General features: G+C 35.2%; 1 protein-coding gene across 4 annotated transcripts in view; it reads left to right on the forward strand.

The window, feature by feature from the left end:
- The window catches only part of LOC145665096 (uncharacterized), a 55,595-nt gene that overhangs the window by 11,096 nt on the left and 26,202 nt on the right, over positions 1-18,297 (forward strand). Inside the window, exon 2 of one of the 4 annotated variants that reach the window (XM_081732378.1) lies at positions 6,616-6,816. The exons of 2 other annotated variants lie outside the window; for them this stretch is intronic. In XM_081732378.1, the coding sequence (XP_081588504.1) occupies positions 6,616-6,703 (88 nt within the window). In that variant the 3' untranslated portion in view covers positions 6,704-6,816. Of the gene's footprint in view, positions 1-6,615; positions 6,817-10,783; positions 12,853-18,297 lie in introns of those variants that run through there. One more of the 4 variants, XM_081732371.1, reaches the window with a different exon arrangement.

The raw sequence follows: 18,297 nt of genomic DNA on the forward strand, positions 1-18,297 counted from the left end.
GTTTTTGAACAAAGCACACAAGAAATATAATTGCAAAATTTATATTGATAATCATACTCGTTGAGTAATTCAGGAAATCACAGCATGCAGTTTATTTACTGATATAAAGAACACGTCTCAGAAATACTCTCCGTCTTTAATATTGGGAATGGCGCCATTGATCCGTAATGTTTCCAAACCCGTTTCAAGGAGGAAACGCTAGGAAATAGTTCGTGATATATCTAGGTCGATATTTACACTCCTATAGATTCTAGAAAAGATATTAACCCATTTCATTGGTTTAACAAAATTGACGTGATTTCAAATTGTACCCTATATTACAAGAGGATATCCGCCATTAATCGTTCAAAATTCAAGTTGTGTATTTAATTGTTATTAATAATTAATTATTTAATTATTAAATACCGATAATAGAACTATCGGTAATTTTTTGATGCCTCATACCTATGCTTTCTTACAATTTTCCAAATTCTAAAGCGAAAAATAACTCAATTTATTTAATTCTTGAAATGTCAATATGATTACTTAAAATGAAACACTTCCATGATAGTTTCTCATATTGGCGTAAATAACAGGTCAAAATTTGGAATAAATGGAAAATAGAAGGAAGAAATAATTTTCGTTGCTTATATCTAATGACATTTTTACAGTAGATTGCATAAAATTATAGGAAATATTTTTTTTTCACTCAGGTAATAGGTATAAGAAAATTTCAAGTTATATCCTTGGCGTTGAGGAACAGAGAAGCTACCATTACAAATTCGAAGTTCGATAACATTTCAAATAGAATGATCGGTAACTTTTTCGTAACGTTTTCTGGACTTGTAGTTTTTAATCTTAACCATTCTACTTGAAAGTGCGAAATGTTTAATTTTTTATCTTTTAATTTTTATGATATAAATGTAGTAAATTTCGAGCTTTATCTTTCCGGAATTGAGAAAAATGTAAGAATATACGTAGCTACAAGTTACAAAGAGAGTTTAGTTCGTTCTATTTCAAACACATTCGGGATTAGAATATCTTGTTTGCACCTTATTGGAACCTATCGTCGAAGTATATATTTGACATGATGATAACTCTACTGGCAAGCTATGAAAAAATTTTGGATTGTTGTATATAATCTTGTTGCAAGGTTGGGCACCTAAAGTGCTGCTTTTCGGCTTGTAACTGCGGATGGTTAAAATTGAGATCCTGTCATTTTTTCGGTGAGTGACATAAATTGATATCTTTTTTGGGAATTTAGGAAACGTAAAAGATCCATAGTACAAGCCACGAAAAATTTCCCGACGGCTGTATTTCAAGTATATTATGAGCTTTTTTTTTCCTTCCAACTTCAGAGAATGGAACCTGAGGTCAGTCTTTCTTACTAGATAAATAAAATAAATTATGTTTTTTTTTTCAGATTTTGGACGTGAAAATAACCCTAGATACAAAACAATCATTTTTTTATCTGTTTCGTTTCAAAAGTCTTTTGACATTATGCGGATTATTCTCGCCATTGTAGCTTGTAACTATATGTACTTTCAACATTATTTTACTTTTATACGGGTGAAATAAATATTTTTGTGAACTCTTAGCAGTGAATGAATCACACTCTGCATCTTGTAGAAATGTTTTTGTGTGCTTTAGTAGAAAATATATTGTAAAATCAAGGATTTTTTTTTCATTTCTTAAAATGGTTTCGAATCTGAAATTCGAAAATTGTTTCTTCTGGTTTCGAATCTGACATAATACCACCTCTAATTTTTTGAACTGTATACAGAAGTCTTTTTGGTAAGTTATTGTACATAATGTGCATAAAACCAAAGCAGCTTTTGAGACTTTTAAGCTGTTACTTGCATAAGTTACAGAAGGATTATAGAATGGTTTGTCTGTCCGTTCGCCTGTCATTACAGCTATCAGAACAAAAATTGCAAAAGAACCGAGAAATGGATTTCGGAATCTTTTGAGCGTCCGAAGAATAGGTTCCATCTCCTCTGTTTACCCTTATCAAGCCTAAAGTGGTTAAAATTTTTCATTTTGAATTTGAACGTTTATTTTCAGATGACGAAAATTTTAATATAACGAGAAGCGGATGTTTGTGCATGATTCATCGTCTTAGCATAAAATTCAAGGCTATTTCAATTATTTATTTGGGGGCGCGGTTGCTCAGTGGTAGAGCGTTCACCTCCGGTCCTTGGTGTCTCCGGTTCGATCCCAGCTCGCGCCGTGTGGACTTTGTGGTGGACCAGCACCGTGTTCGTGGGTTTTCTCGGGGTTTTCCCGTTTCCTCCCACTTTCTTCATTTTACCATTTCACTCATTTCTCAATTTCACCGTCTCCTTTAGCCTAACCGGCATAACCGTGGGGCGTTAATCTTAAAGATTTCAATTCATTTTTTCCAATTTATTTATTTATTTAACAATCACCGAATACAGCTCAGAGGCCATTTTATAGTGGATACCTAACAACAACAATAAAAAGCAAAAGGAATTGGGAAGATGTTGGTCAGGGCCTATTTAGTTGGTACTATCCTGATATTTGTATAATAGGACTGAGGGAGACTGGACAACCCCAGTCAGGATGATCGGTAACGTGAATGGTACTCACGACCTCCCGAATGCGAAGGCAACGCTCTACTACTTGCGCTATTATGCTCGGTTCTCCCGGAACCGAAAGTAGTTCAAATTTACTATTACGTCCGGTTCATGACTGATTCCCGTACGAGATGAACGATCAATGCTTTCAAGATGATTTTAGTATAAGTATTTCATTGTCTTAAGAACAGGTCTCATTTCGTCCGTTAACCCTGTTTTGAAACCGAACTCTAGTCATTTTGATTTTAGCCTTTATTGCCACAGAAGGTAGCTGTAACACACAATGAGAAGCGATTGTTTGTAAACGATTCACTATCTATATATAACATACGTATCATGACTGTCTATAACTCTGTCCAAACCGGTTGTTGTTCAAATTCACTTTACTTCAGCTTTCACATTTTCTGCTAACTCCTATTCAAACCGGAGCGATTGAAACCGAGTATGAAGCATTTCGGTTTAAATATTTGTCACCATAGAACGGGAACGATAAGATATTGACAAACATTTTTCTACATTGAATAGACAGTCTAAAGAGGACATACTACACGCGCAACACTCTAGCAAATTCGAAAGTGTTTGAAATTTAATAATATAATTCGTTTCTATACTGACTTCTGTATACAAAAGACGGTAAGAGATATCGAGATATGTTTTGTTACAATCGGTTCAGTTTCCAAATGTAGATTCCATCTTCTCCGTTAAGCCTCTATTCCGACCGCTAGTTTTTTAAATGACCATTTCCAGTTTCAACATTATAGCTTCTGAAAAAAGACAGACAAGCCTGTGTATTTTTCTTGGTTCTTCTTTGTTGTTCATTCCAATATTTCATTCGTTTTTCATCATTCCTTTGTCCTTTAGCGTAGCCGATATATCTGTGAGACGTGAAACTAAATAATTCATTTAATTTAAATTTGAATGAAAAGGGGTCAATGGTTGAACATTCACCTCTGATACACGGGGGTAGTGCCGCGATCCCAGCTCGCGCCAATCGGAATTTGTGTTAGACAAACACCATGTAAGATTTCCTTGGTGTTGTTCTATCTTCTTTATTTCAATATTTCATCCATTTTTCATAATCCCTGTCCCGATTAGCATTGTCGGCATAAGTGTGTGACGTAACACTTAGATTAGATTTTCGTATCAAACCGTAATCGGTAACAGGTATTGTAACGCGGGTCTCGGAAAACAATTGGGCGTTTAATTGCAACATATGATAACGAGAAACATTTTTGTGCAGAGGATTCAGCTTCGCAACACAATGTATAATGACTATCCTCAATAATCTTAAAGTGAGGCTGCACTGGCTTAGTAGCAAAGCGTTCGCTTCTGGTGCATGGGTCCTTGCTTCGACCCCAAGTCGTGCCAAGTGAAATTTGTGTTGGACAAACACCGTGCTTCCTTTAGCCTCCATCATCACTGCCTCCATTATGCCTCCATCATCACTGCCTCCTTTAGCCTAGCCGGCGGAAACGTAGAACATAAAACTTAAAGAAATTTAAAATGGGAAGTTGATCACATTTACAATTACGTCCAATTTCAGAACTGATTTTTTTTACAGCAAAAGCCGTAAAAGCTATTAACTTGCAGTTTCTTGCAATCGATGTGGCATTTAAAGAACATGTTCAATTCCTGCGTTGAAATTCTATTAAAACAAGAAGTGATTAGAAATAACGATGTGTGGTTTCAACATTTATTGCCACACAACAAACACGGTAATAGATACGGAGAAGTATTTTCTTCAAACAGTTCAACGTGACTATTTACAGCACTATACCAGAAACGGAAGTCTTAGATTTACCATTGTGGTTTGAACACTGTTTTCCGTAGAGCCAAAACGCTAAGAAATAGGGATGTGTTCTTCGAGTCGAGTCAATTTTGCTGGTCGAGAAAACGTTACGTTTTTCCGTTGAAGCTCTATTGAAACCATAGGTGTTTAAAATTACCAGTTTCAACTTTTATCGACGTAAAACGAAAATTGTTATTACAAATAGTGTGTAATTATTTTATTTAAAAAGATTTCAGCCATTTTCAGCGTCTCAGGACAAGTTAGCACAACTATCGTCAACACTAATCCAAAACAGAAATTGTTTCAAGCTTACCATTATTTTCAGTTTAACACTTATATCTATAGAACAAAAACGATAAAACATATCGATATGAGTGTTTTTTAATTCATTAATTTTGACAAGAATTGGATTGATGTTTTACGTTAACTCTAAGATAAAACCGGAAGAGGTTGAAATTGTCCATTTCTGGTTTCAAAGGTTATCATAATAGAACCCAAATGATAATAGATGTCGACAAATTATACTTGGAATGGATATAACTTCTGTTTCTTATATAAAACCTCACAACTCGCAGCAGCGTATCGAAACCGGAAGTGGTTAAATTTATTAGTACTTCTGTTATCAGATTTTCATAGAGAAACACTCGAAAAGATGTAGAGAGATGTTTTTTGCGATCTTTCAAGCGTCCCAAGTGTAGCTTCTATCTCATCCCTTCACCCTTTATTCAAATTTGGAGTGCTTCAAATTAACGATAGTTTTCAACATTTATTTCCATAGAATTAATGGAGTAAGGGAAAATAACGCCTTCTTTACATGGAATCAGTGCCCAAGGAACAAACTATCTTTGACCTTGTTCTCTATTGCAACCAGTATTTACAGATGTATTACCTGTAGTCTGAGTATTGAATTCGCTTAGTTTGAAAGTCTTAGTTTCACACTTTAAATTTATATTTACTTGTTTAACTTGGGTATTGGTACTGATGACTCGTGTAATATATGTCACTAGGTTGACTCCTAGTCATAGATGAAAAAATTCGAGCAGTGTAACAGATTTGTGGCAGACGTGCGAATTGTTGAACAAGATGTAGCTCCTTCACCGTTTTTCCTCCAGTGCCACCAGTTATTTTTATTTTAACTACTGTCCTAAATTAAAGCAACGATATTTAATTTGTCGTTAAGACAATGATATATGTGTTACCCACGCCACGTTCTTACCATTTCGACATTTACCTTGTATATCTCAGACATTCGCTGACATCCTGTCACTTATTCAATCAATTAAAAGCATTTTACGAACTCGTTTAACTCGATCATTTTTAGTTCTCTTACTGTAAACAAAATATTTCGGTGAGATTTTTAAACAGCTTTTTATTTCCTCATTTTCATATATACGCAATACTCTGTCCGCTTCTATCATTTTGCTAAGTATCTTATAAGTTATTGAGCCTTATGCAGAGTCGTTCTGACGTGTCATTAGAGCCATCTGAAGAGTTTGACGGCCTCTAGCATTGTGCAATATATTGTATTATATATATTGTTAATAACATGCAGGAAAGAAGACCTACGAATTTTCAAAACAAAATCTGAGTAAGTTACTTAACGTTATGTGAAGTAAATGATGGTTCACGTCGCTAAAGGCATAGTCGATGTTTACAAAAGAAAGATATCACATATATTTACAAAAGTAATGCAATCAAAATGTCTAAGCTAATTGTTTCACTTTGTTTGCGACAGAAATATGCATGGGCATTGTAATATTCTTCTGAAAGTAGAAAAATATGTAGGCGGGTTTGTAGGTCAGAAGCGACAAGAGAGTATTATACAACAGGAGCCTATTAAAGTGCGTGATAGGAGTCCAGGGTAGCTTGGTTTAATCGTGGATTATATCCAGTAGAGATGTTTTTTTCTGACGACATGAGCCTACGGGTCCACTTAATCACAGGGTGTCTGTGTTTAGTATATTACCGTATGTATACTCAAGTTTAACGATGAAGAGTGTATTGCATTTTCTTCAGTTTTTACATATGAGGGTAAAATTAACGGCCAAAATTACTATCAAAACTTCTAATGCAACTCGGGTCTGTTGGATATATTTAACTCTTTAGGTCGTCGTTCATAGTTTCGTGAACGTATGCACAATACGTTCTTTGCTTGCAGCCAGCGAAACAAACACCTAATAGCGAGGGTGTCATCTGTACAACAGTATGTCAAAAATACCAATGCTTAACTTCAACTTTTCAATTCCACAGATCGTTCAGTATATACAGTCAGGGTAAGCTTATTGTACACTGGTTCAGGATCGTTGCATTTTCACAGTCTTACTTTTGGCTGGATTGAAATATTGACCAGTTTCAAGACGCATTTCTACAAAGAAACAGAAACTTTAACTAAGAAAATGTAAGTGTAATTTGTACTTTCTTCAGAATGCGTTGGTGAAGCCTAAAAATAAGATTTTTTTTAAAATTATTTTAAATGTGTACTTCTTTTCTAGTTTCGGCCTTTTAAATATTTATATAGGTTAAGTGTTAATCACAACATTAAGAATATTGTATCATAATTTTCAATCCCTTTATCGTGTTAAAAAGTTTATGCTATGTATAAACCCTTAAAACTAACTAGATGTACTGAAGAAAAATTTTCCACAAGATGTTCTCCCCTGAACATTTTTGTGTATTAACTCGCAAACAAAACCAGTAATTTGAACTAGATTTACTCAAGAAGAAATTGTGATTCTGTGACATATTTTGCCATTTCACATAAGTAAACGGGAAATTGCGTTATTTAGATGAAAAATGAGGAAAATACTTTGTTTGCCTGATTTTTTTTTAAATGTTGTGCCACGAGACTTTCTGCAGTTTTAGACGTTTCACATGTTAGAATACCGAAACTAGTCTATATGTTGTGTTTAATATGTATGGGTTCACAGCTGAATAATTTTTCATGACATTCCAATGGAAATGTAGGTATCCTAGTTTTTTCTTATATGCTGGGAAAGCTGTGATCACTAAACTGCATTAGATGATGTGTAATGGATATCTGTGCAATACATATTATTAGGAGGGCAGATCGGGAAGCAACGAGCAATATATTTTCCCCCCAAAAAAATTAATATACCAAAAGCAAACAAAGCACAAATAAAATTACGTATTTGATCCACGTTTCTACAGTCACCAACTTTCTCAATAAGTTTCTATCAGCGTGCTACCAGTTTCAAGATGCCCTGTTCGTGAAAGTCTGTTATGGTGGAGTATAGGAATTTGCAGGGTGCTGTTTTCACTTCGGCATGTGTCGCAAAATTTTGACCGGTGAGGAATTTCTTCATGAGACCTAAGAGACTTGTGGACTGGCAGTAATGATGAAGTTTGATGTCAGCATTATTGTAGCGGTGTTTGTCACGCAGGGCACGACGCAACATTAACCGAATTTTAATGTTTCAGCCGAATTTTTAGGCTGCATCATTTTCAGTGGTCCCGTGTTTAACAAATCCCCCAATAAAATTTCCTAGAACACTGTCACAAGCACTTTTGTCGCAAATTGAATCACGTTTAGTTTTTGTCGTGTTGGGAACCAGTATGTTTCCACTCCTTAAAGGTCTACTCGGTCTCGGCCGTCTAATAGTATGCCCAAGACATATCACCATTGACGATTGCTAACGATGGCATAACGCATTAGGTGATCCAAGCATGTCATTATTCCCTGAGCTTCGTGGTTATCTGTCAGGTTCTTAATCACCTAGCGAGCACCAACTTTACGGAATTGTAACGTGTACTGGGCTAGGTCGTACACTACAGCATAGAAAATGTTGAATTTCTGCGATTAGGTTCGGAGGTGGACACGACGGTCACTAAGAATTGCTGGATGGATGCCGCTGATAATCTGCGGTGTTGAAGCTGTTACCGGGTGCCTTGAGCGTGGCGGAATGCACAATAACTGGAAACATTGCAACAGTCCATATAATCGTCCCCATATATGATACGTATGTTACAGTAATTTTCTCTTGGTGTATGCCCTTTGATTCATTAAAATCTAAGCATAACTGGCTTCTCTTCACATGTGGGGGACAGTAACAGGACGCCATATTGGTTTCGTAGTTCAAGTTTGTGTCGCTAGAGCTACATAGGAAAACAAAGAAATCTCTGTAGAGCAAATTTCAAACTCTGTTGTCATGCAATTTCACCATTCCAGCTGGAATACCTGGGGAGAAAAAATTATTGTGGTTTACAATGTGCCCTCGTATTTAAATCATATGGTAATTTTATGTATTAAGGAAACAGCTGGAATTTCCCGTTTTCCTTCCTTAAAGCCGATAACACTTGCCCACTGGTTTTCAGTAAATATTTTAATTAGGAGGCCCGACAATAACGTAAGAAAAATGTGTTTTTTAGCTGATGCTGGCAACCCTGCAAACTTAAACCGCCATTACAAACGGGGTGAGGGAACTTGTGCGAGCTAGTTAATATCAGATGCACATTTTCTCGATTTATGTTCAGTTCATCCGCAATCATTTTCACGGTTAATCGTCTATCCTGTCAGAGAAGTTCCCTCTGTGTGTGTGTTCTCTTCCATTCATATTGTTGTGGGTCGCCCACTACGATGTTCATCTTCGATTTCTGTTCTGCCTTCCGCAAACATTTTGTACCAACAATACACCTCTGCCATTGATAACAGTTTATTTCCAAAGGCCTGTGGAATCTTCCGGTACGTTAACGAGGCAGTCTTAACAAGTTTCATACAGATGGAAATTGCGTTGCACTGGACAATATTACGTGTGCGTGCCACGTGCTGTGCTATTGGAGCAGGCCCAAGGCCACACGCTGGCGACGGTTTCACACTGCAGCGTTGCCAGCAGAAGCTGAAACAATTTTCTTATTACTTTATTGTCGGACTTCGTATATCGTAAATTTCATCTTCGTAACGTAATCCACTTGTCAGATTCTCTTGACGTACAATTTAAAAGTGTTCTGTTACTCACAGAACACTGATTCTAATGATAGTAACGTAAAAAGACAATAAAGACTAACAAAAGGGGGAGACAGAGTGCTCATTTGTGGAAAGTATACTTTGAAGCTATTCACACGTTTCCTGAAATTATAGGAAAAAAAGCTGTATCTCAACTGTAAGTACTGATAAATATTATGCTTTATGTTACTCTTCTCCCTCTTAAATATAGCATTCTCCAATACACTTGTGAATGCAACCGTCTTTTTTAAACGATAAGCTTATGTTAAATTTTCTTTCTTTAACAATAGAAACACATGAGATGATAATTTTTGACGTATGTTTCTTGATCCCCCTTCTCTCCTTATGATACCAATTTGAATGAAAGTAACATGATAAAAACTCAGGTAAAGGTAGGTACTCAACAAAATAGCTAACTTTTTTTCAAATAGTAGAGCTGCCTTTCTTTTATAATTAAATATATACCAAGTTTCTTTCATTTTCTTAATATTTAGGGCGTAGCATTCTCACAAGTTTTTATTTAAGAAGAGTGCTTTTTTCACTTAAATGTATATCAACAGACTTAAAGATTGTATAAGGGTTTAAAACTTAATATCTCATAGCATTCAAATGATATTAGAAGCACTAGTAGAGATTAGTATACTGCTTGAAATGACGTATTTTGTGCAAAATTTTAAACATGGTTGCAGTCTTGTTTTTTCTTTTTTGTCACAATACGAACAGTTTTTGGTAGTTGTAATTGCAAAAATCTCTCGCAATTACTAAATGTTATACCACAAAATTAATGATATAGTATACAAGCACTGTCAGTGAGAGCGTACAGCCATTTTCACCTTAATAATCACATGTTCATTCCATAGTGTAACGTATGTATGTTAGTTAGTATGATGTTAGTCCGATAACTGATAGATAAATGTAGATACGATTTGAGATGTCAAATGAAAGAACATCCTTTTCTTTGGAGAGTAGAAATGATGCTGAAACACCTCAGTAGTTCTCTTTTCCTAATATCTACAAGATTTTATGTAATATTACAATAGTATTATAAATCAGTTTATCGGGGGAAAGTGCAATACCTCGTATCTCCACTTTTTATGGATTTTTAGATTTTGGTTGCATTCAATTCCCCACATCTGACTCTACCTGCGTGTGAATGCTCGTAAACGAAGACCCGATAAAAAAAAACATGAAAAAACTAACTTTCAAAACCTGGTATTGCATATAAGATAGTGTAAAAGCAGAACAGATTTATTGCTCTCCTGAAAGATTGGTTTTGATGAGTTACGAGTGTTAGCTCTTTCGGGACTGTAACACATGATTACCTTGAAAATTTTCACGTTATAAATGTAATATTTTTGTTGTTCTATTTTAGATGCGAACTTGTGCGTTTTTTTGTTGTTTGTGTTTCCATATAGTGTATTCAGATTTCCACTCCCTAGTTTACTGAATTTGTTACAGGCTCCATACATATTCTCTCTGCACAAAAGCGAATATGTTCAGAACACAAAAGGCAATAATTTCTCATTCAGATGAAAAATCTCATGCTTGCAAGGAGTTTAACCCTGGAAATAGTAGATCACATACAGCAAGACATCCGTTAACACGTGACAGTGTTAAACATTTTCCTTACCCAAAGTGTGATAAAGTATTTTGTCGAAACTCAAATTTGAAGAGAGACATGTTAATACATACCGGTGAAGAACCTCACATGAACCAAGAGTGTTTAAAGGGATTAATTGACTCTTCAAATTCGGTTATACGTATGGTCATACCTGCAGGTTTAAAGAATCCAACGTGCGAAGTTTGTTGTAAAAAATTTAGTCGGCTTTCTTATTTGGCTAAACACATGTTAATACATTCAGGTGAAAAACCTCACACATGCCTAGAGTGTGGAAACAAATTTAGACAGCGTTCACATTTAACTGCACACATGTCAATACATACAGCTGAAAAATCTTACACATGCCAAGAGTGTGGTAAGAAGTTTCTTCAACGTTCATATTTAGCTAGACACATGTTAATACATATAAATGAAAAACCTTACAAATGCCAAAAGTGTGGAAACAAATTTAATCACAGGTCAAGTTTAACTAGACACACGTTCAAACATAGTGGTTCAAAACCGCACACATGCCGAGAGTGCGGAAAAGAGTTTAGTCAGCGTTCAAATTTAGCTGATCACATGTTAATACATACTGGTGAAAAACCTCACACATGCCTAGAGTGTGGTAGGAAATTTGGTCTACGTTCAAATTTAACTGTACACATGTTAATACATACAAATGAAAAACCTTACAAATGCCAAGAGTGCGGAAAAAAGTTTAGTCAGCGTTCACATTTAGCTAGTCACATGTTAATGCATACAGGTGATAAACCTCACACATGCCATGAGTGTGGAAACAAATTTAGGCACCGTTCGAATTTAGCTAGACACATGTTAAAACATATTAGTGCAAAACCGCACACATGCTGAGAGTGTGGAAACAAATTTAGTCAGCGTTCAAATTTAGCAACACACATGTTAATCCATACAGGGGAAAACCTCAGACATGCGAAGAGTGTGGTTAAAAATTTAATCAACGTTCATGTTTAGCTAGACATGTTATTTCGTAAAGGTGCAAAACCTTGCACATCCAGCAAATGTAGTCACAAATTTAGTCAACTTTCATGTTTGGCTAGACATATGTTAAAACACAGTTACGTAACCTCACACATACCAAGAGTGTGGAAGCTAATTTTGTCAGCGTTCAAATTTAGTTGCACACATGTTAATACACACAAGTGAAAAACCACACATGCCAAGAATATGGGTATAAATTTGTTCGACACTCACATTCACCTGACTCATGTTAATACATACAGGTGGAAAGAAGTTGAGTGAACGATCAAAGTTGGTTAATCATACGTTGATACATGCCTGTGAAAAACATTACTTACACCAGCGGTGTGGGAGATTTCGTCGACGTTCAAAGTTGACTAAACGTATCTTGGTACACATTTAAGAAACCTCATATACGGCAAGACTGAGAGTTGAGATTTCGTTAAACTGCATTTGTTTATGCCTACGTTAATACATATAGTTGAAATTTCTCATCCATGCCAAGAGTTTGGAAATGATTTTGAGTTTAACGTCCCGTTCTCCAGCGAGACTAAATGTACCTTTTTATTAGCGTGGTATCTAAACCACGATCTACCGCCGGGAATCGAACCCGTGATCCCCATACCAAAGGTGCGTACGGTAATAGTTTAACCATGAACGAGCTCCCATGCCAAAAGTATGTTTAACGATTTGTGCAAAATTAACATTCGGCAGAAGGCGTTAATTAACAAAGGAAAAAGACCTCAGTGTGCGACAAGAGATTTAGTTTAAGTTCAATTTTGGCAAAGCATATGTTAGCACACACTAATCAGAAAGCTGATATATCGAAGGAGTTTGGAGAAGAAAGATTTTGGAAAAGATCAAACACTGCGAAAGATATTAAAACATGAAGGTTATAAAGCTCACAGGTGCCATGAGTTTATAAAATTTTCTCGCAGATTCAAATTTTGCAAAGAACCCACAGAGCAGAGGCACGTCCAAATATGATCCAGGAATTTAGTCCATTTATGTCGTCTGAATGTGAGATGGATCAACATGTTAGTGCGAACTGCGTGTATGAGAAAGTAAACATCCATTAATAATTCACCATGAACATATAGTGTACCTTAACAGAACACTAAGGGCATGTCCACTGAACGTTTGTATAGATCTTAATACTACTCCATGCAACGTCCATTATATCTCCGCTTTTTGGAGAGCCAGTGGGTCAGTGAGGGACAATGTGAACGAAAGCAGATGTTCAGTATATGTCATGAAGACATCGATATGTACGTTTATAGACGTTCACTTGTTAACCTTAGTGGCAAATAGTTTGTCGAAATTTTTTCAGTAAATCTTCAGGAAGTAGAATGTTCCCAGTGGACACCCGATACGTACCTGTATGAAAGTGCAATGTATATCGTGTGAATGTCAGTAACTGAGTTTTATGAACGTACACAGACGCCCAGAATTCTGCCGTAGAAGTAAAACGGAGGTAAAACGAAAGTTTAGTGTACATGCACTGGACGTTCCTAGGTACCGGTATGTAGAGGCACGTCCACTGGACGATTCATACGTATATCGAGGGACGTTTCATAAGTATATAGAGGGACGTCTACTAGATGTTATACAATATTTGTGTGTGCGGCTATGGATGTAAACGGACGTCGAATGTCCACATTAAAGGTAGCTCGTAAGGGAAATCATATCGGGAAAAATCAAGTTTTCTCGCGTCGAACTCATCCATTAAACGTATATTTTAATATAACAATATACAACATTAATTCAGTAGAAGAGGTTGCTTTTCTTTCCTTAGTTCCAGGCAAGAAACCGAGACTTTTGATTTTACCGAAATGCTTTCCCTTAAGAGACGCCTCTAATTTTGGCTACATCCGACGACTGTAAAGGAAAAACACAGCTCGTCATACCAACGTACCTGTGGAAACAAAAATGACATAATCAAAACATTAAAGTCTATATAAAAAGTGGATACCAATCGAGCAGTACTTGTAGAAACATTGTAAAATGTACATCAGCAATCAGATCTTTGATTTTTACGCGGATATTATATTTGTATTACATTGACTCTGGAATACATTAAAAAACTAAACGACTGTTAAGAATTACTCAACTACATTTTAAAAATGTTCCACAAACAAAGAAAAAAGTATATACGCCCTTGGTGTGACTTTACTCTTCAAGATAATATCTACTACAAAACAAAGAATTAAACACTAATTACACGCGATTATAATACGTGTAATTCTTCCTTACGTGGAGGCAAAGCGTGATTGTATAATTATGAATACATGGATTCCATGTAATTAAATTATAATGGACAATAGTGACTGTGTTTACGTGATTGACTGTACAAAATTGACTTCAATTTTGGTTATTATGTGAACTTGCTTCACAATTTTTGACCTATAAATAAACCTTTCTTTTTTTTTGTCTAAAAAATCTTTCAAGTCAAAAACTTATTTAAACATCAAAAATGTCCTCGAAAGGATTTTTTTTCTGTAATTTTCAACTGGCTGTCTTCACCAACGGAACTGAAATAAAAAATCACATATTAAGGCATCAATAATGTCATTAATCCCTGCACATTCAGTTACACATACACATTCATCAATATAGTTATACAGTGAACTCTTTTTAATTCGAAGTCCAAGGGGACACGAAAAAACTTCGAATTATCCCAAATTCGAATTATCCAACAACATTCATTTTCACATAGCTATATAACAACAAACAAACCAAAGTACTGTGCATCAGAGACATATTCATATGATGTAGACTTTACCTTTAAAGCAGCTTATTATTTGTGTGATCAAATACCGCAAACTAACAAACGACATTGACTCCACATAATTCAAACTACTTGTACAATGGAAAATATATTTACGTACAACACTACAACATACATTGAATAGCCCAAACAAATACCAGTAACAATTTGAATATTCTGTTCTCACTTTAAGAACTCGTAAACCTCATTTGGTTAAATTTGATTGTTTTTGTACGGTCAATAAATCTTGAATTTCATGTATTGTGTGGAATACGGTATTAATAACATTTGGTTGACTTTATCAATAATTCATCTTAAAGTTTCAACTAATTCTGAAACAAGATGAGATTGGCACACGTTCTCTATCTTTACTTCTTCCCCAACTCACCTTCATCTTTATCATTACATAGATTTTCTATTTATACTTTGTATTGCTCTTCTCTATAGCTGCATCTGGAAAACTGAAAACACGTTAAAACTGTATTTCTCTCTTTACATCTGTCCAACATAAAAAAAATTCAACTGTATTTAGTTCGAATTATCCAAAACATAGGTTCAAAAGTTCGAATTATCCACGATTTTTTACTATTGTTTTCAATACAGTTTTCAAGGGGAATTGACTTCTGTTCGAATTATCCAATATTTCGAATTAACGAGACTCCACTGTAATTGAAATTAAACAGGTAATTGGCATGAACAGAAGACACAACACATGCAGCATACATATGCCTAAATACGTCCAGTGGAGATTCAATGTACGTATACAGTGCCTTAATCAAGCGGTTTGGGATACCCAAAAACGTGCACCCTCACGACGGCTTAGTTTTTATTTACCGGGTACATCATTTTTTCGAGAGATTCATGAGTTTGCCAAACAATCATATATGAAAAATTAAAAGCATTTAGTTGTTCTGTTAGTTATTAATAAAATACTTTGATTTCCTCTGTATTTTTCAACTTTAAAAATTGAATCTTCTATTTTGAGTGAGCTGTGTATAGTGCGAATTCTTCCTATATTTCCATGCCCAAACCTACTGCTGAGCTGCATATTTTGCGGAAAAAAAGTGTCGGAAAGAGTTTGTCAGGTACATTACGAAGGTAAGCATATCATACCTTCCTTTTCTATGACAGAGGACACAGTAAATAATCTGAGACTCTTTTCAACGAACAGTGACATTGATATCAATGTACAATGTTTTCTGCCTCCTCATCAGAGACAAACGTCGGCTGAATATTATGTTGTAAAAGCTGTCACAACATCAGAGTTAGGATGCAAATTACAACTAAAGATTTTCATTAAGGCTCGGATTTCTATGAGGTCATATCTTCATCCTGTTATACTTTTATATGTATAATTAAATATAAACATATTTCTGACTGTTGTCATAAAAAAAATGTTTATGTTGGTTATATATATGTATATTTGAACCATGTTTTGGCGTAAGGTCATGTGGGCTTGAAGTGATACAAAGGCTTATTTTTGATCATAGTTTAGACGGGTTTCATTTTTGTTCAAATAGATATCTGTCACCATTGGGAATGAGCAGATGGTCATTCAGCTTTTGTGTTATAAAGTCAGTAATATGCTGTGATTTATTCTTCAGAGCTTACAGATATTCATTCAGGCCAAAATAACTATGTAAATGTCTTAGCAAATGATTATTCTTAGAAATATGTTTGTTAAAAATTCAAGTTTAAATACATTTTCAATAAAAAAATGATTTACTTCGTGTGTATTTGAGCAAATTTTAAGTCATAGTTTGCTATTTTTTCGGTCATAAAACATGCACATTTCCAACTTTGTTCGTCATAAAGATTCGAACCCTAGTTGTTATATTTCTACGATAATGATTGGTAACCTATATCAGTTAATTGCTAAGGACAGCATTCCATCTTTGTTCTTTATGTAGGTGATTATTCAACAAGATATAAAAAGCTGATCTAAAATAACCAAACACCTTTTCAGATATCCTGGATGCGTACCTACGTACTCCAGAAGTAGCTATTTCAAACATATCGTATATTGCTTCGTAGTATTTGCAAATATTAAAAAGAAAAACTTAATTTAAGGATAGTTCACACCCTCTTATGATCTAGATGTAAGGAGATAAGTTAATGTTTGCATCAATTCCATACGTTTGCGTGTAACTTTAGTGTCTGAGCACGGAATTTTATCAGATAACTTTCATTCTCTATTGACATCTCAGAGCATATTTTATACTTCTTGAGTAGCATTCTGGTTGTAAGGTTTGAAGATCCCTTCTCTGCCTACGTATAGATCAAGCATCCAATAACTATCTTAGTCTTCAAAAAAAGTCGAAAACTTTAATCGCCTTGGGAAAATTATCGATTTTCCATTATTTTACCTAGTAAATAATGAGAAATGATATTTTATCTATACAAAAACTGAAACAAGAAGTTTCAAAGTACAAATAGTAGCACAATTTTTATATCTGGACATAATTAGTACTATTAATATACTTTTGATTGTTACATGTTGTACATGTGTTAGTTCATCAGAACTAATTTTGAGATACAAATAACCCAGCAGGCTATCTATTCCGGTGATCCTGTAAGAGTAGTTCCATGGGAGTATATTTTTGTGTAATTCTGACTCAACCTGAAATCAAATTTAGAACATTGTTGCTCTTAAAATAACCATAATTCTCTTATCAAATCTTCAGGTCTGAAACTTTTTTTTCTAAGTAGCACTTAAACTGTCTCAGCAGCTAAATTCTTGATTTCCTGATAAGAATCAAGCCAGGAGCCATGCCTACCAAGTGCAAAAAGCATGTTAACAGATCGTCAAGAAGGTTAGCATTAAGCTTTCTCTCTCTCACACCCGACACCCCATATGAATATATATATGTATCAAAGAGAGAGACAAAAAACTTATCTATGCCCTCTTTTTAACCAAATCCGTGCTATGCGCTTGTACGTATATGTACCTCTTAGTTGGTCCGTTCTGTTTTTGATTTACAGATGGGTCCGTTGCGACGTTAATTGTCATCCAAATAAGTCTGTGTAGGTCCGTGGATGTAACCTGGACACTGCGGTAGCATGTGGATATTAAGACCATTTTGTGGAAAAAAAAAATGTTTAGCGAGTTTTGGATCATGAATTAAGCATACTACGTCAGTTATTTCTAACGGAATGTTCTCTGACATCACACATTGCTTCTCGGATTTTTATTGAATACCTCTCCCAGAGCAAAGAAAAGGCAACATAGATAGCGAAGATTTGGGGGGGGGGTAGTCAGTAGTTTCACTGATAAACTGCTAGTGCGATTAACGAAACAACCAACCTTGTTTTGTTCAGTTCCATTTACTTCGTTTCTATCTTTTTCTCATCGTGTTCTCTTCAGTATCATAATAAAAGCAAGACACAGACGACTGAAATTACTATACTAGAATATTCGCTAGATATCTTCTTCAACGGACCATTTAAGCTCCTGCAGACGAGCCCTTCTTGCTGCTATAACCTGAAGATGTTCGCAGAATGAATACCAAAGGAATCGTCCATTGAACACGACAGATTTCCTATTCCTGGTTAGTTACGACTGTCGATTTATTGTAAAAATAAACAAATAAATGAACACTAGTAAAT

This window comes from Thermobia domestica, chromosome 1 (assembly GCF_964235325.1).
Source record: "Thermobia domestica chromosome 1, izTheDome1.hap1.1, whole genome shotgun sequence".
Lineage (NCBI taxonomy): Eukaryota > Metazoa > Arthropoda > Insecta > Zygentoma > Lepismatidae > Thermobia > Thermobia domestica.